General features: G+C 46.1%; 3 protein-coding genes across 4 annotated transcripts; 1 reads left to right on the top strand and 2 right to left on the bottom strand.

Annotated features, from left to right (window-relative positions):
* Positions 1-695: 695 nt before the first annotated feature.
* LOC131260413 (GIGYF family protein Gyf-like) lies at positions 696-20,209 on the bottom strand. The gene is made up of 8 exons (XM_058262123.1): positions 20,030-20,209; positions 8,818-9,710; positions 8,311-8,466; positions 5,567-8,234; positions 2,407-4,929; positions 2,257-2,331; positions 2,016-2,170; positions 696-1,775 (listed from the first exon to the last, which is right to left on the bottom strand). Exons 2-8 carry the CDS (start codon positions 9,424-9,426, stop codon positions 1,650-1,652), a joined length of 6,312 nt encoding a protein of 2,103 aa, XP_058118106.1. The 5' UTR covers positions 9,427-9,710; positions 20,030-20,209; the 3' UTR covers positions 696-1,649.
* LOC131260414 (organic cation transporter protein-like) lies at positions 13,269-15,061 on the bottom strand. The gene has a single exon (XM_058262124.1). The coding sequence runs from the start codon at positions 15,059-15,061 to the stop codon at positions 13,334-13,336; it is 1,728 nt and encodes a 575-aa protein (XP_058118107.1). The 3' UTR covers positions 13,269-13,333.
* Positions 20,210-21,284: 1,075 nt separating the features above from the next.
* Positions 21,285-23,101, top strand: LOC131265520 (transcriptional adapter 1-like). Of its 2 annotated transcripts, XM_058267806.1 has the most exons (3): positions 21,285-21,667; positions 21,752-22,296; positions 22,358-23,101. In XM_058267806.1, exons 1-3 carry the CDS (start codon positions 21,425-21,427, stop codon positions 22,482-22,484), a joined length of 915 nt encoding a protein of 304 aa, XP_058123789.1. In that variant the 5' UTR covers positions 21,285-21,424; the 3' UTR covers positions 22,485-23,101. The 2 variants fall into 2 exon arrangements, with proteins under 2 accessions (XP_058123789.1, XP_058123780.1); XM_058267797.1 differs by having other exon boundaries at positions 21,285-22,296; positions 22,358-23,098.
* Positions 23,102-23,256: the final 155 nt, after the last annotated feature.

The raw sequence follows: 23,256 nt of genomic DNA, 5'->3' as shown, positions 1-23,256 counted from the left end.
GGTTTTAGAGAGGCTTTGAGCCGGGTGGCCTCTTTCACCTCTAATTAATCCTGTGTAGGAAATCGTTGCTTTTTAGTAGTAAAAAGAATAAATAAATACACAAGTTAACGGTATATCATGACCGTTGAAGATAATGATAGGTGGCTACAAAAAGAGTAAAGGAGTTCTACTCGATCCGAATATGCAATCATTAAACAAAAATTGGAATACACCAACAAAACACGTAACATATTTAACTGCATTAATAATGTGCATCAAATGAGCTTGATCATTACTACCTTAATACATGCAAGGCTTATTACTTGCGCCTCAAGCATTGAAATAGTTCAGTCCCTTTTATCACTTGTGTTCTACTTGCATTTATTTTCTCCGTATCATTGTGAACGTATGATTACACACACTTTCTATTAAGTTCTATCAATGAGTGTTTTATTTTACACTGACGCAATCTTAACTTCATTTATGATTTCTCTCCTCGAGAGGTTCGCGCGCAGCAACAACATCAGCTCATTGTTCCAACAGCTCAACGATGGAAGCACTGTATTGCTTGTTTCTCTATTAGCTTCTTCTGCAATGTCCTGCTCCTCTTAGTGACGATCGACGGTTGGTGCCCGGAGTGCCGATTGGGTTTTTATACACCCTCAAAGTCATGTTGTAGCGGCGGATATTTGTTGTATCATCCACATGTGCGGCAGTGTTCTTCTAAACCACGTATTACCGGAGGTTTTATTAAGATTTATTTCATAATGAAGGATGTCCTTTAGAAGGCGCTAAATTAATAACTCATTTACTCCACTTAAACAATTTCTCCTTGAACAGACATGTTCGTAAATCTATGAATGAAGAGACGGTTGATAGGTTCACTCGATCCTGGTCTTACGGCTGCTTTCATTTGTAATAACAACTTTTATTTTAATACAAGCTCAACAACAAACAATGTACTCATCCACGTTTGGGAAGGTTTGCCGTACATCAATCAAGCAGTAAAGAGTGCATTGGACCTCCTACCAGCTAAGGAAACACATTTCACTCGTGTTTGAACATCCAAAATTGTTTTAAAACAATTGACACGTATGACACGTATGAAGAAAAAATCGATGATTCTAGGTAGGATCCAAAAAAAAGCATGATGTAGGACATTTCCCATAAGAGCTTTAAAGAATTATTGTGGTTCGAAGCATTCAATAAAAACCTATCAAAAACGGAGCCATTTTCAACATTTCACCTCCTGTAAGTCGCCGTATTCGTTCTCTTTACAAACATTAAACGTTTTATGTTATTTTTAGAGAAGGTTATGGTTCAAAAATGTATCCCCACACAAGCTTTAAGAAGTTTGCCCAAATTGCAAATTTCATTTTTTTACCACACCAGGATGAGAAAAAAGCATCGTACATCGTTCGTCGTTTGGCTTAAATTACGAAGAAGATTTGCTTATCAAATCTTAGTATGCCATTTGTTTACACACGCTTTCGGTTAACAAATTACAGTTCGAATTTGTCCGGTGAGTAGCATAGCACCCCGAATATTACTTGTCTGCATTGTGCACCTATTTTCGTTTTGTTTTTGTTTTTCAAACATCTCCCACACACATGCTCCTGCCCCATGCTTTCTGACTGTACAGTTCTTCACCACGTGCTGTTACTTAACAATTAGACATTGTCGCCATAGTCTCGGTCACCAACGTTCAAACGATCCGGTGCAGCCGTCACAGAGAATCCCAGGATTCGGTTGTCGAGCTTAGTCATCTTGTTTTTCTTCACTTTCTTACCTTTGCCCTTTGGAAAGAGAAATGAAAAATTAAGAACAAAACATTCGTGAAATACACAGCCGCGTTCGTTAGTCGTTCCATTGGAACAGATTCTATGGGATATATGGGATTTAGAACTATCTACTGATTTTCAAATGCTTTTTTTCTTTAAAAATGGATCTCTTTTTAATTTTAAACTATCAATATCCTGTGTAGAAGTAATGAGTGGAGAGAAAAAAAGAACAAATTTTCCTATTCATTACCTTACCTTGATTTCTTGGAAATCATTTGATGATGGATTGATAGCCGGTGCTGGTTTACACATGTCATCGATGTGGGCATTCTTTTGGCGCTGCTGATTTTTGTACTTCGAGCGTCTTTCAAGGAATTGCTTCGCAAATTCCGAACTCTCCTTATTTTCTCCTGCAATAAGACGAAGAAGTCAGCATCGGAGCAAACATCTTTTTCAACTATCAACGCAAAGTGCGATAGGTGCTTATGGAACTGACCTAAGTATACACGGATGTAATCCTTAACCTCAAACGGCGATTCAATGTCCTGCAGGAACCCAACGAACGTTGGAACTGAAAGAAGGAAGCAACAAACAAAATGAATACATCATTTTGACTACGAACGAGGGATTTTGAAACAATACTTACTATCGACTTCGCTGTTCAATGAACTGAGGGCTCGGGTGCACCAGCTGGTAAATTCGTTGGTTTGCTCGTTCATATTCTTCCTATCACCACCGCCGGCAGCTGTACCGTTCTTGCCACCAGCAGCTCCAGCGCTCTTACTAGCATTCGACGACGAGCTACCCTTTCCACCCGCTACGCCAGCCGCAGATTGCTGCTGCTTTTGTTGTTTCGCCGCGTTCACCGTCGACGATCCGCTAGTAGAAATGCTTCCCATCGTTTTGCTCTTGCTCAGGAGCTGCTGTTGCTGCTGTTGCTGCTGTTGCTGCTGCTGTTGCTGTTTGCCACCGGAAGCCACCGAGTTTGCCATGGATGGCTGCTGCTTGCGTGCAGACTTGGCGACAGCCGCAGCTAGTGTGGGTTGCGTCGGTTCCTCCCAGAAGCCGCCGGAACTCACACTGTTGCTGATTCCACCAGCACCGGAAGCACCGGATGGGTTTCCCGGTTCGCCGTTGTCACCACCCCATCCCTTGGTTGAGTTGAAGTACAAACTGCTGCCACCACGCATCTGCCAGACGGCTGCACCACCACCAGTACTACCAACTCCTCCAGGCCCACCACCAACTCCTCCTCCCAGCAGGACACTGGCTGGAAGTGGTTCATCCTTCTTCACACCTTTTCGTTGGGCTGCGATCGCGGCCACAGTCAATCCGCCGGATGGTGCTGTACCAGCGTTCTTCTCCCGAGCACGCTCTTCCGCTTGAATTTCCAGCAACGATTTTACATTGGCCGGCTTCAGGTTCTGAGCGTTCCACTTCAGCTTACCATCGATTTGCGACTGCATCTCGAGGATCTGCTGCTGCTCCTGCTGCTCGCGAATGTTTTGCTCACGTCGAGCCATCAGTGCACGCTGTTCGCGCTCTTCTTTTTCAATTTCTTCCAAGCTCAGTCCACTGTTGGCTATCTCCGCCACTGCCCCGGACCACGGCGCCGGCACTGCCTTACGCTGCTGCTGCTGCGGCGAGTGCTGTTGCTGCTGCTGCTGCTGTTGTTGTTGCTCTTGTATCTTCAAGCAGCTTTGGCGCTGCAGTTCTAGCAGTTTTGCCTTCTTCTGGGCTTCCTGCTCTTCCTGATTTTTCTTCTCCTCGGCCATCTTACGCTTTTGCTCTTCCTGTTGCTGTTTCTTCATTTCTTTCTGACGCTTCTTCTCCTCCATCTCATTCTTTACTCGTATGAAATCGCTCTCGTCGTCATTCACTGCTTGGCCGTTGCTGGAACTGCTACTGCTACTATTCCCACCAGCTACAGCGTTTTTTTGCGGTTTCTTTAGCTTTTGATTCTGTTGCGTCACGTTTGCGGATGGTTTATCATCAACATCCACGTGGTTGCTGTTGGTGACTTGCTGCTTGTTGGTTTGCTTTTTGGCACCACCAGACGACAATTGTTGTTGTTGCTGAACGGAGTTATCATTCACAACGCCACTCTCCTTTTTGTGAGCTTCTTTTACCGTCTTTTGGTTAAACTGCTGCTGCTGTTGCTGCTGCTCTTGCAACTGTTGTATCTGCTGTTGCTGTTGCAGTTGCTGCAACTGTTGCTCTTGTAGATGCTGAGGAGGCGCGGTCGCCTGTTGCTGCTGTTGTTGATGTTGATGCTTTTGTTGTTGCCCCAGCACACCGTCCTGGTGGTGCTGCTGTTGATGCTGCTGTTGCTGTTGCATTTGCTGCTGCAACAACTGCTGTTGCTGTTGCAAATGCTCCTTTTCCATTTGTTGCTGCTTTTCCACCTGTTGATGGTGCTTAAAGAGGGAGACAACGGAAGGGGCCTGCGGTTCATTTGTGGGTGCACCCAACAAGTGTGGATGATGTCCGGCGCCAGCAACAGGCTGTAAATGCTGCTGCTGCTGCTGCTGTTGTTGCTGCTGTTGTTGTTGCTGTTGTTGTTGTTGCTGGTGTTGTTGTTGCTGTTGTTGCTGCTGCTGCTGTTGTTGTTGTTGCATGAGTGAAGCAAAAGAGGCACTCGTCGGTGGTGGTGGTAGTTCACCCCAAGCGGGTCCTCTAGGCACCATGCCGGGCTGCGGTTGCGGTTGTTGTTGGTCTTGCTGCTGCTGTTGCTGGATGCCACCCTGGGTTGCTTGCATCCATGGTGTTCCCATCAGTTCTGCGGCCGATTTGGCCGGTTGTTGCTGCTGGTGTGGGAGTGGGAGCTGCTGCGGGGGTTGGTTTTTGTGCAGCGACAAATGCATAAATAGTGACTGTATCGGATCATCACCTCCGCCGCCTGGTTTGCCGGGAGGTTGTTGCGATTGCTGCTGTTGCGGCTGTTGGACCGACGGTGGCTGCGGTTGCCCTTGTGGAGGACCTTGGGATCCGGGACCAGCAGCACCGGTTCTTCCCAGCATTCCTGCGCGTGGCATCGCCAGATTATTTCCGCTCAGCGGGCCAAGGTGCTGCAGGGCAGACAGTTGATTGTAGTTGAGACCATGCATCATCTGAGCCAGATCATGTCCTGCCGCAGCGCCTGGACCAGCCGGATCAACGTTCATATTACCTATGGGGGGAGGGATAAAGAAACAAAATAAAAGTGATTAATACAACGAACGTCCTAAATCATCTTACTAACACTTGTGACCAAATGAAAACGGTAATCTGACACAGATTTGTATTAAGAGCCGTGATTATCTGTGGAATTTGATGATCGGGGATCCCGAACACTCCGGACGTTCTACTGTATTTGTACTTTATGTTATGCTTCAAGGGCACATATTTTCCACAGATGAATGAATTTGTGTAAATTGAACGTCAAATATTCAACCGGAAATATCACACAGGAGCCACAAAAAAATGGAAGTAGTCTTTGAAATTTTGCGGGGGTCTGCGACAGCCGAGCGGTTAGGCCGGTAAGACAATTGTCCCACGAGTGCCGACGTGCTCCCTCAACGGCGTGGGTTCAAATCGCACCCGAGACCTTGTCCGCCCCTGTGTACGACGAGAGGACTGATTATCCACGCACCCAAGGTGAAAAAGTCTAATAAGGCCTTAATGGGCAGACATGACACCGAAGACGGTCGTTACGCCATAAAAGAAAGTCTTTGAATATGTTAAATGAAATAAACATTTGACCAACGAAATAACTGCTTTCGTGTTTAATCTCCTCTGTATTCTGTAACATCTTTTAGCTGACTTACCTAGCATAGGTCTTGCGCCGGGTACCTGTGGAGACTGACCAAACTCCGGCAAGTGTAATTTCAAAAACTGTTGCTGATGTTGCTGGGGTGGTTGGCCCTGCTGATGTTGCTGTTGCATTTCCCGAAGCTTTAGATTGACTAGTGTATCCTGACTGTCGACGGGGGCACCGCCGAAAATACTGGACCCCGGTTGCTGCTGGTGCTGGCCACCTGCTCCCGGTGCTGTCACTCCACCAGCCAGTGAGGAGGGAGACATCATACCCACCATTCCATCGGCAGTGATCAGCTGACTCATCCGCTGTGAGACAACGTGATTCTGCTGCTCCGGCGTAAGTAAATGCCAGCCCTCAGTGCTTTGAAGTTTCTGCAACAGAAGATTCTGCTGGCGCATGTAGTGCAGCGCTGGCGATGGAACGTTTGGCCCGCCGCCAGCTTGTGCAGCTGCTGTTCCAGCTCCTCCTCCTCCTCCACCACCTCTTGCCTGACCGGGGAGCAAAGGTTGTTGTTGTTGCAGTAGGTTTTGATTCGAATGCGAACCACCTCCGCCTCCTTGACCAGCGGGATCTCGTTGTTGTTGGTTTGGTGAAGGCAAAACGACTCCCCCGCTACCTGGTGCTCCTCCACCGCCACCACCACTACCACCACCGACCTTTCCAGATTGTCCTTGCGCAGAAGAGTTTGGTTGGGGTGGTTGTTGCTGCTGTTGAGGCGAATGTTTTGCAGGTCCACCGGCGGCCACGTTCGTTTTGATCGGTGGTATGGTGATCGAGTTAAGGAACGGAATGGCCCCTCCGCAGATGGCAACGAGCGTACCGAGGGTGGTGTAAACTTCATCGCAGCCTCGCCGCACCGAGAGCGAATCGTCGAAATACCCCGCGCGGTACCATTCGGTCATTTCCGGGGCCGGAAATGGGCCTTGCACCTTACCCTGCGGATCACGGTAGAACCAAACGTCCACCCCAAGCGCCTGGCTCCCCGGACCACCGAGGAGGTGATGCAGTTGTGACATGGGGTTAACTCCAGCCACACCCGTCGCAGCCACCCGATTCACCGCGACGGCATCCGGTAGTAGCATTGGGTTGACGCGCGACATATTTCCACCGTTACCAAAAAGCTGCTGCATCGGAGCCTGTAGAGTCTTCGGGTGGACCATGTTCAGGGGTAGGCCGCCGGCCCCACCTCCCATCGAGCCAGCGGATGACGGTCCACCACCTCCTCCAGCAGAAATGCCAAACATTGGCGACTTATCGGGCATACCGGGCCCGGCCATACCACCGCCGCGTGCTGCGATGGACGATATGACCGACGGGTCGGCAGTATCCGGGGGCAAAAATTCATCATCCAGTATCAGCTGCGCCACCATATCGTCCGCAACTTCTTGCATTCGATCGATGCTCGTAATGGAGGGCGATTTCTTCGGCTCTTGGCTCATATCGCGCTGCGATAGATTGGGTTTCGAATCGCTTTCGGCACTATTTTCTCTTAACCCGACACCAGTTGCGGCTCCCTTCGCGGTTGCCTCACCACCCAATCCATCAGTGCTGTTGTTGTTGTTGTTTTTCTGCCACGCCGGAGAGCTGTTCCGAGGGTCGGAATCGGCTCCTGCTGCACCGGCAATAGCAGCCGACGAAGACGACGTTGCGCCAACTCCGAAAGACGACGATACGGAAGATTCGATCGATTCGCGCGAAGACGAAAGACCTTTTCCAGTACCACCCGCCGACTCTTGCGGTTTCGTGTTTTTTTCACTGGAGCGCATCTCCATCCCCGAGTTGTCCACTTTTTCTTGCTGTTGCGCCGAAGGAGAGCAGCTCGGATCGTCAATTCCGCGCGCGTTCCTATCCTTCGCTACCGTATTGTCACCGACGTGGTTCATCGGATCCATGCCACCTTCCGTTTCCTTTTCATTTGCACCATCATCACGCTGATGCTGCGGGGGCTGTTTCTTCATGGGCGCGTCACCTTCGTTCGTGGAAGCATTCGGTTCTCGCCGGCCGCCCTTCGACGAGCGGTCATCATGCTTTACCTGACCATGCTTACCACCACCAACACCGTTTGACGATTCATCACCACCCTCCAAGCGACCTCCACCTTCACCGTCATTGTCCGAATCGTGAAACGCGCCGGTCGCATCGAAACTTCCCCCGAAATCGGATGGGTTTTCCGTCGCCCATTCGGGTAGCTCGTCGGCGTCCCAGTTCGGGCGGCGCATCATCCCGCCGGTAGATGAAGAATTGAGATCGTTACCACCGAGCCCGCCGGATAGGCGCGATTTATAGGCTGGCACCGACATCATACGCTCGCTGCTACTATTGAGCCCTCGTTCCATTAGCCCATGCGAAGAACTATCCTCGTCGCGCCAGCTCGTGGAGCGAGTCCACTTTTCACGCATGATGCCACTGCTCCCGGTGCTGCCACCGCCGATGCCCCCGCCACTACTTGCCCCCGAACGCCAGTCTCCGATGCCGTTGCTGTTGCTGGTGGTATCGTCGTCCGTGCGGGAACGACGCCAGCTTTCCATACTGCCTCCCGTCGACCGGATTCGCGAACCGTACTCCTTCCGTGGACTGGAGGACGAGCTGTTCCACTCCACATCACCACCGGCTCCACCGCCCAGTATTCCGGGACCGCCAGCAGTGCCGTTACGCTCCAGCCACGGTCGTTCACCCTGCAGAAAAATTGAGTACAATTTGAAAGAAATTAAATTCCATTCTATTCCGTCCGCCTTCCACACTTGTACTTACTCTCCCTACAGCTCTGGATTCGTCGTCGTAGAAAGAGGTCGACCGTTGGTAGCTAGTATAGATTCCTCGGCCACGTCCTCGTCCACGATCAGCCGATCCTCCACGGGCACCACGGCCAGGAATCCCCAGCGAAATACTTCTCGAGGGCCAAGTACGCTACGGAGAAATAAAAATAAAACCAATATTTACAATTCATCCTTTTGTCCATTCAAACCACTGTTTAGTAAAATTAAGTACATATGTATTTTACACATCTTTGTTTCCTCAGTGGTGAACGTATGATGTGTTATGCAAGTCCAAAAGCTCATGCCTTCGGTTTCCAACAAAAATAAACATAGTAAACGTTTAAAACAAGACCGGTTAAAAGGGAGGTCGCAGCATGCCATATAACGAACCAGAAACCGTTGGGATACTTTTGACAGCTAAGTTGATGGAAACCGATCGAATAAGCTGCTAATCCACATGCATTAGGAATTGGAAAAGGGTCATAAACAAAAATGAACTCACTCGTGGATCCGGTTCGGAAGCAAGCTCCTCCTCCGGGCCGGGCGTCAGCGAAAGCGGTGGTTCCGGCTTCTCCACAAATAAGTTCTTGTAGTTCACCAGTAACTCTGGCATCTTAATCGTTTTGATCGCTTCGAACAGGGCGAGCATTTCCTCACGCCCGTATCGAAATTCGGCCAGCGCGTACCGAGTAGTGGTCGTTGTGGTTCCTCCCTCGGTGCCATTGTTGGCCGAACCACCACCACCACCACCAGGGCCCCCAGCGCCACCTCCGTTCGGGCTTGTGGAGAAGGCTCCCGAACCACCACCACCACCACCACTACCAATAGCGTTGGCGCTGGCGCTATGCGACAGATAGTGCGTATGGGTGGCCGACGAAGAGTGCGACGACGGCGGCAACTGCTGCGAGTGGTGATGGTGCGGATGATGATGTAATCCGGCACCCCCGCCACCACCACTGTTGTTCACGATGGAGCTACTATTGCTGTTGCTGAGCGTATGGCTATTGTGACTGTTGCTGCTGTTCTGGTGGCTACCTCCGGCCCCGGTGGTACTACTATCGGATGCCACCTTGCGCAACCAAGCGGGCCCAAAGTTGATCGCGTCACCCATTCTTGCTGCGGTTCCGCTGCTGCTACTGCTGCTGGTGCTGCTCCCGCGGCTGCTGGTATTGCTGCTGGTGGTGCAAAGGTTGGCCCTTGTTTTCGCCGTCTCCGTCAGTTATTTGTTGTAACGATTCGAAACGCGATTCTCGCTGGATTCCGTAGGACGCTTGTTAGCTGCACGTGGGCTGTTGCTTTCCAGAGAACTTGCACGCCCCTACTTCGACTGCTTCCAGGGCTCGGTGAGTGAAGGGGACACTCACTCCACTACTTCCGTCACTCCCCTAAACGCTGCTGAATTGGCATCCAGCAACATCAGGACCAAACATGGAACGAGAGGAAGACGCCACATGGAACGAGAAAATAGAATCGAAATTAGGACATTTCAAATGGACACCAATTAGGAATCAATCGACGTGCACTCGCATTTGTACCAAGTGGCTCTCAAATTTCTCTCATCTTTAATTAAAACTTGTTGCGGCACCACCAACAATAAACAATCCGCGTCCACATAGATGGAGATTTATATTTCGAAATCAATGCTCTTGCACGACAGTCGAAAGAAAGATAAGGAAAGAAGACAAACGCAATAAAGGCTGTAGAAAAGTTCAGTAAAAGTTCCTTCACAACCACCCCATCCCTTTCGCAGCCTTTTCCTTTGGGTCAGCCAATTGATTGCAATTGTAAACATTAGAGCGCGATCGCGTGATCGATCGGATGATTAGTGAACAACAGTTGAAGCTCACGCAGCAAATCAAGGAATACGTCACCAACTTCCCAACAGAGTACGATCGCAAGTTAGAGGCATTATGCATGAATGCTGTCTTTATTATTCTTCTCTTTTGTATGATTGGTATAAGTACATGGTTTTACAAAGGTTACGATGAATACAAGATTGCGTTTGATGCACGCTACAGTAAAGTGTATATTCTATGATGATCTACACATATATGTGCTTATCTATACATGCAGTTTTTGTCTGTTACTAAATTAAATATGTTACTAAATCTGAACTATGTGAAATCTCGCTCTCTGCAAGGGGCAATATAAGATCCTAAACGAAGGCTTTTTACCTATGGAAATAATGTTGCACCTACCGCTATCTAATCAATGCTCGTTCAATCACTTTTCAATTGATTGATCGCCACAACGCGCAAGAAGAGGAACACATTGAAAAGCGTAATGAAAAACCTAAGCATCTTTTCTACCAGTCTATATATGCATTATTCATTTCAGGGGCGTTTCACTGAGAAACGCGATCCAAACCGACTCTCTGAATAGATACTAAAAAAAAACGAACAAATTGCTTTTAACGTTAAGATCCTCCGGTGGCTGTTGCTGGAGACCGATACGAATCTGAATACGAACAACGAACGGCCTTATCAGCAGAGAATATCGCCCGATTGAATTGCCCCCGTAACTGAACGCCCTTCGACCATTCATTTCAGACGATAAGCTCCGTTCACTCAATGTGTATTAAATACTCCAACGTTGGCTTCGAAGTTTTATCTCATGTTGGATCTCGTATCAGTACGCAGTACTTGTTTCACACAAGGTTCAATTGTAAAAAGTTATATATTTTCTCAATACATTTCACTTTGTTACACTAACATCGTCTGGGACATCATTCAGTTTACACGCACTGATCATTCGATCTATTCCTGAATTTGTTTCTTAAGCCTAACCCTATAAAGCTAACACGCCATGGAATGTATTTCAGTGTATGTAGAAGATGTTACTGCAGTTTAGTTTGTCTTTAAGCTAAAATCGTAGGCATTATGGTAATATGAGGACAGGGGCAACTCTGAATGACAAATGAATGTAGCTATTTTCTCACCCGGAAATCAGACACCCGGAAACATGGGTAGAACAAAACAAAGCCTAGGCAGAGTCAAGGGAAAACGGAAAACAACCCGCTCAGAGTATAATTCTTTATCTGTTCCAGTGAGGAAGTATATGCCATCGGAATAGTTTTCTTAGTCATAAGCCACATTTCTGACACTGTTTAACCGTGAACCATGCTTTCTTGTCTATCACCTAAACTGGCACTGCTAACGGATTGTTCAACGGATTAACACGAGGGAAGAATAATCATGAAAGAAACCCTTTTACGTCATAGTATTCTTCGTCAAAGAATGCCGGCTATATGCCACTGTACTGCGCACAGGATAGAACAAAATTTAACAGACAGCAAAACATTTTTCGACGCGCCTTCGAATGCTACAGCGAGTCTAGAGTGTATGGTAATGCCCTTCCCGTGCCAGCAGTAAAACCAGTGCCACAAATACAGACATTTACTCACCAGACGACGGATAGGCGTATAAATAGTTTCCTCAAATTATGTCAACGATGCGCGATGCGCAGTCACGTGAAAAAGAGGAAGTAAGTGACGCAAAAAAGACCACCAACATATAGGTCACATGTTTGAAATGTTCGGCATTGCATAAAGATGGAAGTGATTGGAAATATAAATTCTCATGGCGTTCAATCCATCGTATCGCTAGCGACGGACTAACATTGTTTGAAAAAACCATGTGTTCATGATGGGATTGATTAGCATGGACACAATTGTCCTTGAGGGTTTAGGCAAAGATTAAACTTTGTTTAGCAAGTTAACGTGCTGGGAACTGACTATTATAACTCGCTGCATCCAACCAGATGTTTATTTGTTTTTGATTGAAATAGCCCTTTGACCACTATCATCTACTATTGATAACATACGCACAAGTATGATGTTTTCTTATGAGTATGAACAGTGCTGCAATAAGTGTACGTCTAGTCAAATTATATAATATTTTGCATTAAGCAGACGTAGAAAGGATAAAATTATTATGTAGTCTTTTCAGAAGCAATAAATTTGCAATTTGTAAGTGTGCGTCATATAATTTTACAATATATAAATTATGAAGGCATGAAAAAACTGGTTAACTCAACCTCGTGTTCAAGAAAATGAAACGTAGGAGCAAGAGTTGGATGGAGAAGAATACTTCCACAATGGATCCATAATTATGATGGAAAAAGACCATAAACCAAAAGATCTGCAAAACACATGTATGACTAAGAGAAAGAAATCTTTCTGTTATTCCTCCAATCTCTTGTCCAGTACCAGCCGGGATGCGCTGCCTCAAGCGACAATTTAACTGCATGGAACTGCATTTTCCAGAATGTCCTTCTTAACATTCTTCCACAGTGTACAATGATTTGGAGGCGAAAAAGCACCTTGCAGTATGCAGAACAGAAGGGGGACGGACAGGAGAACTTTAATTTGCAACTGGCGTAGGTCGTACGTTGAAGAAACGCTTTTACGGTCTCCCCAAGTTCTCTCAAACAACTTCAACCTTCCCTGCTGTTAGTTCCGATGAAAAATCCAACCCCCCCTAATTATGAATTATGAGCATTTATGTTGAGGAAAGTGGCAACCTGATGAACCCTTTGGTAGAAAGAGCTTGAGGTAAGGCAAGCTTCTCCTCTTTGGCGTCAGAAAAAGGAAAAAATGCAAAGTTCTCCAGCTTCTTTTCTTGCAGGTCTTCGCTTAGGCAAAAGGGGTGTCTGTAACAGGCTTTCATCCTTGCATCGGTAGGAGAGCAAACATCGTACGATTTTAAGGGGAAATTGTATCCCTATGCGCAGTTGAAGCTGAATCATAGGGAACCAAAGAATGTTGGATAGTACAATAATTTTCCAAAGGTGTGTTCGCCACACTGCCAAGCGAGAGACAACCGTTCCCGCTTCTCATATTACCTACGAATTGATATATAGAACTAATCGTACCTTATGATCGTAAAGATAATTATCGTTCCTGAAAATCCTGTCACTTTTGTGTTTTGATGTCTGTTAGTTTTCCGAAACGGCATACCTATGAAATTCTTTTAATTTCTGCCTACTAAAAAGAACACCATGCGGGTCGCCATGTCCATTCAATACTTTTCCCTGTCCTCCTCAGTACCGACGAGTTCATCCGGTTCCCCGGACGGGCCTGGTTTGCTCAACACTTGCATCTCTTCCGCGGTACGTTCGATATCACGATCTGCATCGCCACCACCATCACCACCGGGTATCGTTTTCCGCTTGCCAAAGTTCTCGCCGTCCGCAATCGTTTCCGGTAGCTTTTGGTTGTGCGTTTCCGGCAATAACAGCGACAGTACACCGCCGATAAACGCTAGTGCACCGAAGATGAGCAATGGCAGCGGTTGCCAATAGTCGCCGAGCAGGTTGAAGTACGGTGCCAATATACCACCAACGCGGGCACTCGTCGATGCCGCGCCCAGCGCCACATTGCGAATGACGGTCGGGAACTGCTCGGCGGAGAAGACATAAACCGTGCCGTAGCTGGAAGTGATGGCCATCTTGCCGAGCATTGCCAGCACCACGATGAGCCACTGTTCGGAAGCTGGAACGATCATCGTCAAGAGCAGCATCGTGCCGGCAAATATCATACATCCGCACAGAATGGTCCGACGGCCCCAGCGATTGAGGGTCACGAGCAAAAACGAATAGGCCGGAATCTCCACCGCGCCACTGATGACGAAGTTGAGCAATGGGTTGCCGCCAAGATTGTTCGTATTCCAGGACAGCCCGTAGTAGGTGAGGCTGTTTACGAACCAATCGAAAAAGATAAGTAGGGCCTTTTGGCGCAGATTCGGGTACTTGAATATGTCCAGCAGCGAAGGTTTCGGTTCGTTTGCGTTCTCCTGCTGCTGCTGGCTCTTGTCCTCCTCTACTAACTTGTCCAGCGCATCCTGTGGTACGGTCAGCTTGTTGCAGTCGGCTGCCTTCAGTATCAGCTTGATTGCCTCCGTTGGACGCCCGTTCGAAAGCAGCCAACGGGCCGATTCGGGGACGAACCACCAGTAGCACAGAAACAGGATACCGGGCAGCGTAAGGGCGATTTGCAGCATGCGCCAACCGTGGATGAAGTAAGCGAAACCAGCCGTCAGCATGTATCCCACCGAGAAGAACATCATACAAACGACACCGGCGTACAGACGATCGTTCGGCCCGACCATCTCCATCGCTATGACGTACGCGACGAGAAACACGCCGGAAGTAGTGGCACCGACCACCATTCGGGCGAGCGTATAGGTGAAAAACTCGGGCGCTACGCCGGCCAGCACGCCGAAAACAACCTGTAGCACGAGCGATGCGAAAAAGATGGGCTTCCGGCCGTACTTGTCCGAGAGGTAGCCAAACCCAATGCTGCCCAACATGACGCCCACCATGAACAGTGAGTCGGCAGACGCACGGAGCCAGTTCCGGTCGCATACCATGTCCCAGTCGGTGACGGTGCTGCTTTCGAACTTGCTGCGATCATACACCCAGTGATCGCAAGGCCGCACACCGCCAGCCGGGATGCCTCCAGTCCAGTAGTCTTCGGTGAAGTTCGCATCGAGATAGTTGCACGTGGAGTATTTCTTCGTCAGCGTATCGATCGGGTAGGCCATGGTGAGCCGTTCCGGGGGCATTGCATAGGACGCATTTTCCAGCTCGTACGGCAACCGACACCGGTAGTCTGGGGCGGCCAGCAGGAAAACGCCGGCCAGTTTATGAAACGCACAGCTAATCGCCGGTAGGCATAGCAACACATAGATCCGCCGTTGGTACCGCCCAAAGCCACCTAGATGTTGTAAAATGTCATCGTAAGCCATCCTTGCTGCTGGTTGTAGTGTGTAGGAGGGTGGTTGTCAGTCAAACCGCTTTGTAGTTAGGTTGTCAAATGTTTCTTCAAACACAAATCAGCCGCTCTCCAAACGCCTAGTATGCTGTGTATATGTTCTCCTTTCTTTTCTATGCTAGAAAACGCACGTTTTACAGGGCGAATCGTCTGTTTGATCTCACTTCATCGAAATACGTGCTTCTGCGCATATTCCACAACAGGGCCGTTTTCCTGCCTTCCTTCTCGCCGGTGTGCGCGAAGATTTCTCTCAACTCCAGGCTTTTCCAGTGTCACTGCACGTGAATACGCTTGGCGTAGAAATTCACTCTCTGGAAAACCGTTCGAGCATGTCTCTTTTGAAGGCACATTTACACATCACGCCACATACGTCAGCCCTCGAGTGGTCACTCGCTACGAATTCGCGCACTTGTGTGAAAACCTTTACAAACGCCTTCCGGATGTTTCACAGCAGAGGCGAGGCTTTTCGATGAACGGAAAACGTGGCTGCAGCAATTAATCGAACAAATTTTCTTTTTTTCTGTTGCTTTCCACCTATTTTCTGCTTCCACTAATTATTGTTGTAAAATCAGTCACTGCAGTCATCACTACAATCACCGATAGAATAACACAGTGCCGCCAAAAAAATTCGATGAAGCACTTCGATGCGGGTAGTTTTGCATTCACGATTGCGTTAAAAATAAAATCGCCATGAGAGCTATGGGGGGTTTGGTGCGACTCTAGGCGTTTCTATTGCCGTGCAGCTTAAGACAGCACGGTCAGCGTCCTTTAATGGTTTTCTTTATGATGACGCGACAGCAGGAAAAACTGGAACACCCTGCTTTAGTCAGTACACCACCACTGGTGTGTAGCACGTAGAAACGTTTTTTCCTTCCCTTATCGGAGCAACGAGCACTGATATTGGGAAACCCTCCTGGTGGCTCTTAGGCCGGTCAGAATCGGGTGAACAGCGAAATAGGCCCGTCTGTCCGTCCGTCCGCGTCGAACAACCGCTTGCTACTCTCAGGCCTGTTCCGAAACCTTCCAGCTCTCACCATCATCATTCTTGCGTCCGTCCAAGCCTCTAGCGATGGACAGGGGAAGGGTCGGAAAATAGAAGGGAAAATGTTCGCGTTAAACGCGAGATGCGCGAGAGAGCGGGAGATTCGTGGCTTTGTGACGGTCGGTGGTGCCGCCGGTTGTGTCGCAACATACAAATACACACGACGCACGGCGCCAAACCGCACACTGGGCCGTTAGCGAGAGCAAAGCCTCAAAATTAGTGCTACGTGAAATCCATAAGGGAAATTTATCCACACATGAACCTACGAATGATACTCCTGAGAATACAAACATTACAGCAAAAAATGCTAAAATATACTACACCAACATTTTTTTTATTACTGGGGAACTTTAAACTACAGGGCAAGGAACATCCCAGTGTGCAAAATCATCGTGCTTTCTCGTTCTGTCTAATTGATAATTGTTAACAACGAAACGACATAGCATGACGATTGTTCAGGCTGGGATATGGCCTTAGTTGCCGGTCCTTAACCCCTTATAGGTCTATATCATCAGGCCCAGGAACCAGGATACAATTAACTTCTTCTTCTTGGCGTAACGGTCTTGTTGCTCTTGCCTGTCCGTTTAGGGCTTACGAGACTTTTTCACCCTATGTGTACATGGGGTACTAACATAAACATCAAGCTTCTCGCGGGCAGCATCCTAATATAACACCCGTTTTCTGATCATATTACCTTCAAAATATACGAGTGATAATTGTTCTTGCCAATTGGAGTGAAGACTTGAAGGTACTAGTCTCATGCTTAAAGTTTTAATCGTTTTTTAACCGAATTGTGTTCTACAAAGACCTATAGTGCTCGGGATGGTTCGCGTTCAAAGAAGGTATGTGTGCGTCTAAACACCCGTATCTTGAAGCGGAACACGCTGGCGTAAAACCCCTGCGATCGTCCCGTTACCACTCTCTTTCTTATTGTAAGAAGGAAGCGAAACCTCCTCCTTCCGACACCGTTGGTTATATGTAATAGCCGATGAACGAATCCATCAAAATGTTGTAGCAGACATGTCTGCTTGCTACTGCTGCTGCTTTTGCTGCAGAGACACGAATTTGATGAGCAGAGTTCCCAGCAGGCAAGAAGATTAGTCCGGTATAGCGGACACATCACATACGAAACCACACACATGTGGTTTGTATTTGCGCAATCGATTTTCTATCGCGTTTTAAGCCCTCACCACGCTCATCATGTTCGCTTTCTTTTTCATATTCCTTCACATTCGTGGTAGGTATATCTTTGCCAAGCAACGAGATAAACGAAATGGCATAAGAGCTGTTGCTAGACGGTAAGCGGTTACCGTAAGAATGCGTATTTTCGGTGCTTCATTCGCCGCTGCTGCTCGGCTAGAAAAGAAAGCATACACCGCACCGGTCACATATTTAAAGATCATTTCACAGATCCGCTAAGCTATGCAAAGAAAAACAGACAGGAGGAACGAGGTGATGAATTTGCACCGGCATCTTATGCTTCAAGCGGTGGTATATACATCTCGTGAAAAGCCACGTACTTCTTGCAACTCGAAACTGCATACACTGACAAGTGCTGATAAACTTTGCAACATAAATTAGCAAAGGATTCTCTTAGGCCGCACCAGTACCAACACATTATACATAGTGCTGACATAATCAATATCAGTGTTGCGTTAAAATTAAGTTTTCCACTTAATACACTTGTATATTCGAAATGCTACATTCGTTTTGCATCCCAGGGATTGTTATGCTGATTAAGGAAGCTGCTTGAATGATTTCTGCACTCCTTTTTCACTTCAGCATTAGAAATCTATGATCACCTGTACTGGCGTGACTGGTTTGATATAGCTTCGTAAGACACATGTACGGCACTGTTTTGTGAACACTTCCGGGTTGAAAACATAATGCGTAGATACAAAACAAAACAAATTGGTACTTCGGCGAACGTAGCAAATGTTCCACTATGTTAAGATGTCATTATAGAGATAGATTTTCACATTAAAATACTAAGAAACCCATCTCTTCAACACTTAAACAATGGTGGATGGTAACTTAGGAAGTAAACATCATTGCTGGTACAGACTGACGAAAGACTTATAAACGTGTTATGACTTAACTGCTAACAATAACTACCTGCCAGACTATAAGACACGCACAGCCTTGATCGAGTAACAAGCTTCAACAAAACAATTCAAGAAGTAATAATTCGCTCAATAAAAACTCAATCAATGTTGTGTAAAACTTCCTTCTGCTACTTTTCCTGCTGCTGTGGAGCTGTCAAAATCGCTCTTGCGACCATTCCATTCTTTTTCTATAACCGACGATTCAGACATCTCTCACACACACACTCATCCCGCCTACGTTTATAACTCGCGGTTTAATAATTCAAATCAGCTGGGCGATTGAAATACGCAAAACAGTGTACAAACTAGCGTATCAATTTAGCTTTCCAAAATGCATTGCCCACTACTAAACATGTCGGCCAGTAACTTTTGAGAAACATGGCCTTCAAATCTCCAAAAAAATAAAAACCCTTTTAGTTTCAAGCCAAATGATAAACAACATATTCACTTTACCACAAAAGCTTGTTAGTAAAAGAAAACATGGAGAGCATCAGACAAAAACTCCTAGTCCTGATTAAAACAACTTTTAATTGAGACCAAAAACTATTCACAAACTGCAACATAATCATAGCAAGATAAAAGAGGCAACAAGTTTCGCTCAATCATACCAATATCATCAATATCTAAATCACTCATTGTCCCATTAAGTACTGTTATTCTGCATAGCATTAATGGTTGGTTAAGGTAAACGTTATCAATGAATCAAGGAACTACACAAAGTGGAAATAAGTTCGAAATTGTACTTTACAAGCAGTTCCAATGCATATTTCAGTAAGGGTGTCCAAGACATCAGTCCAAAGGTATTGATTTACAATTGCATGCATGATCAAAACGTAAACTTCTTCAAAACGATCCAACATGGTCGTAATCAAAAATAGTCTGCTCACGCAAAAACGAAAACACCGCACATTGTTCACTTTTTCATCACATGGTCGATAAATTGTGCTCTGCTGAAGAACATGAGATCGAAATACGCCTCGCAGAAATTGATGTTACTTAATATTACCGGCAAAGTGGACCGGCCGAGCTTGAGGAATCGTAATAACTGTAAGCTCTCTGGCTAATCGGTTAATCCATAGCATTCCAGCATCCCCTGCTGGTCGGCTACAATTTAGTAAACAGTTAGCGAAGTGCTACATGCAATCTTCGTAGGCCTCGTGAGATTTGAGTCGTTTTGACGTTTGACTAACCTAAAATGACAGAAGAACAAAAAATGGTAGAAATATCATCGTGAGACACATTTGTTAGGTTATGTTTTTGGCGAACACAAGATTGAGAAAATGAGCAGTTTTACTACCAGCTGGCAATGTAGCTTTTCTTCGCATTCAATACCCAATGCAGTATGCATATTGGAAATATTCCTTTCTCATACAAATATGTTAGTTTAATATTACGTACAGCAACGAAGGAACGGAAACCGATTGAAGAAAAAAAAAGCAACAACCAACTACTACTACTACCACATAATGTAATAGCCAAGGTTTCATCGCTACTCGCCAAGAAAGATGAGCTGTACTGAATCTTCTCACTATGATCTGAGATAAACTAAAAAGAACCAATATTGACAACATAAGAATTCCAATTTAAGCACTTTTTGCAACTACAACTCCACAAATAAGGTTAACAATACAGCGCACGACACAAGAGATGATGGGAAATATTTTCCTTAGCCGAATCAACCATTTTCATGGTGACCGGAATTGCAACGTAGTACGACGTTCGAGCCTCATGAATCTAACTTTCATCACTTTGCTTCGCTTGAACACTGAAAGACTCGACTGCGTTGCATACGTACCTCCGATGCACTGGAATCCGCTGCTTGCAATCCGGGTGTAGAAAGGGAAATCGATGCACTTAGTATTTCATAAGAACTCCGAATGATATCCGTCAGAACAATTTCGAAAAAGGTTTAGAAAATATCTGCGATTTTAAGTCTCGCTCGTGCGAACAAATCACGACCACGACGACGATGACAACGACAATGACGACCACACGATAGCTACCGACAGACTGCTACCACGATTGGATGCAAGAAAAGAAAGAATTCGTGCTCGAGCGAACCCGTTGCTCACACTTTTTTCTTTTCAGCTTCACCACATACACTTCGCACACCTTCACTTGCACGATTCGTTGCGCACACAAACAAAACTCTACCGAACGTAACACGGGGGATGTTATTGGATGGGAAACACTGCTCCTTCGAGTTGTTTGCGGTGGCAGCGTTGCCTTCTTTGACAGATTCCTCGCGTTTTGATCGGTCGCTGTTGTCTTTCTGGGATCTTTTTCCTTTTCGAAACAAGACCTTATTTCTGAACAACACACAAACTAGAAGAATGTCCAATAGTTGAAATGCAATTGATTATTTGCCTTCCCGAGCAAACATTTCCAGCGCTCAGCGATAAACCTTACTTAAGACACTTTTCCACGAATCAATTGTTGCTGCAAAAGCAAGGCCAACCGAAGCCAACAGCTTTGTATTTAGTTTTGCAGCAATACGTAATACGCCCAATAAAATCAAAAGAATACGAATTCTGGTACGGCCGCTTTTGGCAGAACTGCCCGTTTCATTGAATGTGATCTATGTACTGTATTGCAGAGTTCAACTCAAGAAATGGAATAAAATGATTCCTATCGACCTCCTACGGCACTCTTGCCACACGTTCTTTGCCGTCGCGAAACGACCGCTTCAGCCCGGGAACGGACCAGACGCGGCGGTGCGTTATCACTAGACGAAGAATTGAATTGATTTCGTTGGAAAATACAACTTTACCTTCACCCTTGCTGTACGGTATGCCACAATGGTAAACTCGTGAAATATTTGTATCAATGCGCACAGGAAAACGAAACAATGCGTGAATAATACGAGAGTAGAAAAATCGCCGCTGTTTTCAACAACAAAACGCCATGAATGGAATTCGGTATGTTTTTCGCTGGGAAACACACATTTGACAATTTTGATCTTTTTCTTAGAAGGGGTTGCCAGAAGAGCGTATTCGAAATCTGTTATGTTATTTCCGCATTTGGCAGCACTGGCTGTTTTGACAAATGTACGTTCGCGAAAGATGTGCTAATCGAAAATAAACACTTTTCTACAAAAAGCAGACAGCAATTTTGTGTTCACAGGAACGCCTTTCTCGCGCACTTGCATGGTTATAATAACAACTAACATTTAATTTGCGATTTGTGCAAAATGAGCGCTTCCGGAGAATCCAACGAAGTGCAAATGGCAAAGCAGGCTCTGATGCAGACGCTCGGTGACAAGTGGGCCATGTATTTAACGAATATGAAACTATGGTTCCGCAAGAAACATTCCAGGGAAGAGTTTGATATCGAGTGCCGCAAGCTTTTTAGTCCCGATCAATTGCACCTCCATAACAGGTTTCTTTTGGCGATACTCAATAAAATTGATGCCGTTGCACCGCCACAATCATCGGCCAATAACTACGAAGGTACACAAATGGCAGGAACATACGGTGGTTTAAGCGATGGCACAAGCTGCCTTGCATCGATGCAACAGAACGACGGTCGTAGTGCTAAAAAACGAAAAAGATCGTCAAAATCATCATCCGATCGAGCTACATTTGAACTTGTGTCGCTACACGAGTATATCTCCCGTGAAATCGGGCCTGACCCTGAACCGGCATCATCCCAAGGGACGATGGCTGGAATTGGATCTTCGGTGTCTACAATGCGCTATGCGGCCCAAGAACTATTTTTGCCTGACAATGGACTTGTGCTGGGAAGGCTCTTAGTAGGCGCCTGGGAGCATGGACTTTCGAGCGCAGATGATGCTGCAGTAGAAATGATCGTCAACTCCGTACAGGTTCTGTTGAAAAATATACTTTCTGCCATCATTACTTCACGCAAGCACTACCGCATTACGGCGAACGGTACCTTTTACTATGACGTTGGGTGTGAACTGAAACATCCGTTCGTACGCAACACCATCACCAAAGCTAAAATTGACGACGAACCGATGGATCTCGACAAAGAAATCACCACCGTCTGCCATCAAAAACCACCACCGGGAGAGTCCACATTTCTGGCAAGCTGTGGCCAACTGTAAGTTTTGGTAAAGTTTTATTGGAATAGTTTTTAACCAATGTCCTTTCCACCGTTTTAGATACCCCACAATTAGCCGAAAGATAAATGCCTTTGAACTGTACAAAGCGCTTCAGGATCGAAACCTCATCTCGTCGCATTCAGTGTACTCGATGAACATTGAGCGGATTTCCAGTCAGTTGTCATAATAATCATAGTGTTTTATAAATATTGTACTCCTAAATCTAGATAAAATTATTGCACATTAAAGAACTAAATTAATTAAAAATATATTCATTTATTGCATCTTTTTCATGTTATGGCAATTACACAACAGAAACGGAAAACCTTTATGGCCAAACTACGCATCAACGGTGAACGCTGATGTGTCTCTTTAGTTCTACAATACACTCAGTTTGAAATGAACATGCGTTGCATCGCAGTGTGCCGTTCCTTAGTTCTTCGTAGTAGTTCCCCGAACGACGTTCTATTTTTCCTTGCTTTTTTATGAGCTTCAAAACATCTGGAACAAAGAATAACAAAATAATTATTTAATTGACCACGTTTGTTTGCCACGCTGTATGCAACATTACCATCGTATGTGATAAACAACTCTGTATTGAAGATATTCCAATGCCTTTTCCTTTTCAAATGACGAGAATCAAAATCATTCGAGATGACGTGCAGATGCAACCGTTTCATGTGTGGATCCCTATGAAACCCAAAACGAAACGCTTCGATGTTCATGCCGGTAGAAATAGCCACCCGTCGTCCAAGATGAAACATATTCTCCAGAAGACCGATATCTTTTCTAGTTAACTAGTTAATTTTATATTAATTAATTCGCTGCTGAGTAGAGCACAATTATATGCCCGAAAGTCAACACTTACCTCGTATATAGTGTCAATGTTGTTTCGCGGAAGCACCAGAAAGTGGAAACGGGATTTTGGGAAAGTATCTTTCAGCACGATAGCATGCTCT

The sequence above is a fragment of the Anopheles coustani genome, chromosome 3 (genome assembly GCF_943734705.1).
Source record: "Anopheles coustani chromosome 3, idAnoCousDA_361_x.2, whole genome shotgun sequence".
NCBI lineage: Eukaryota > Metazoa > Arthropoda > Insecta > Diptera > Culicidae > Anopheles > Anopheles coustani.
The sequence above is the reverse complement of the archived record's forward strand: the minus strand, read 5'-3'. Positions and strand labels throughout refer to the sequence as shown.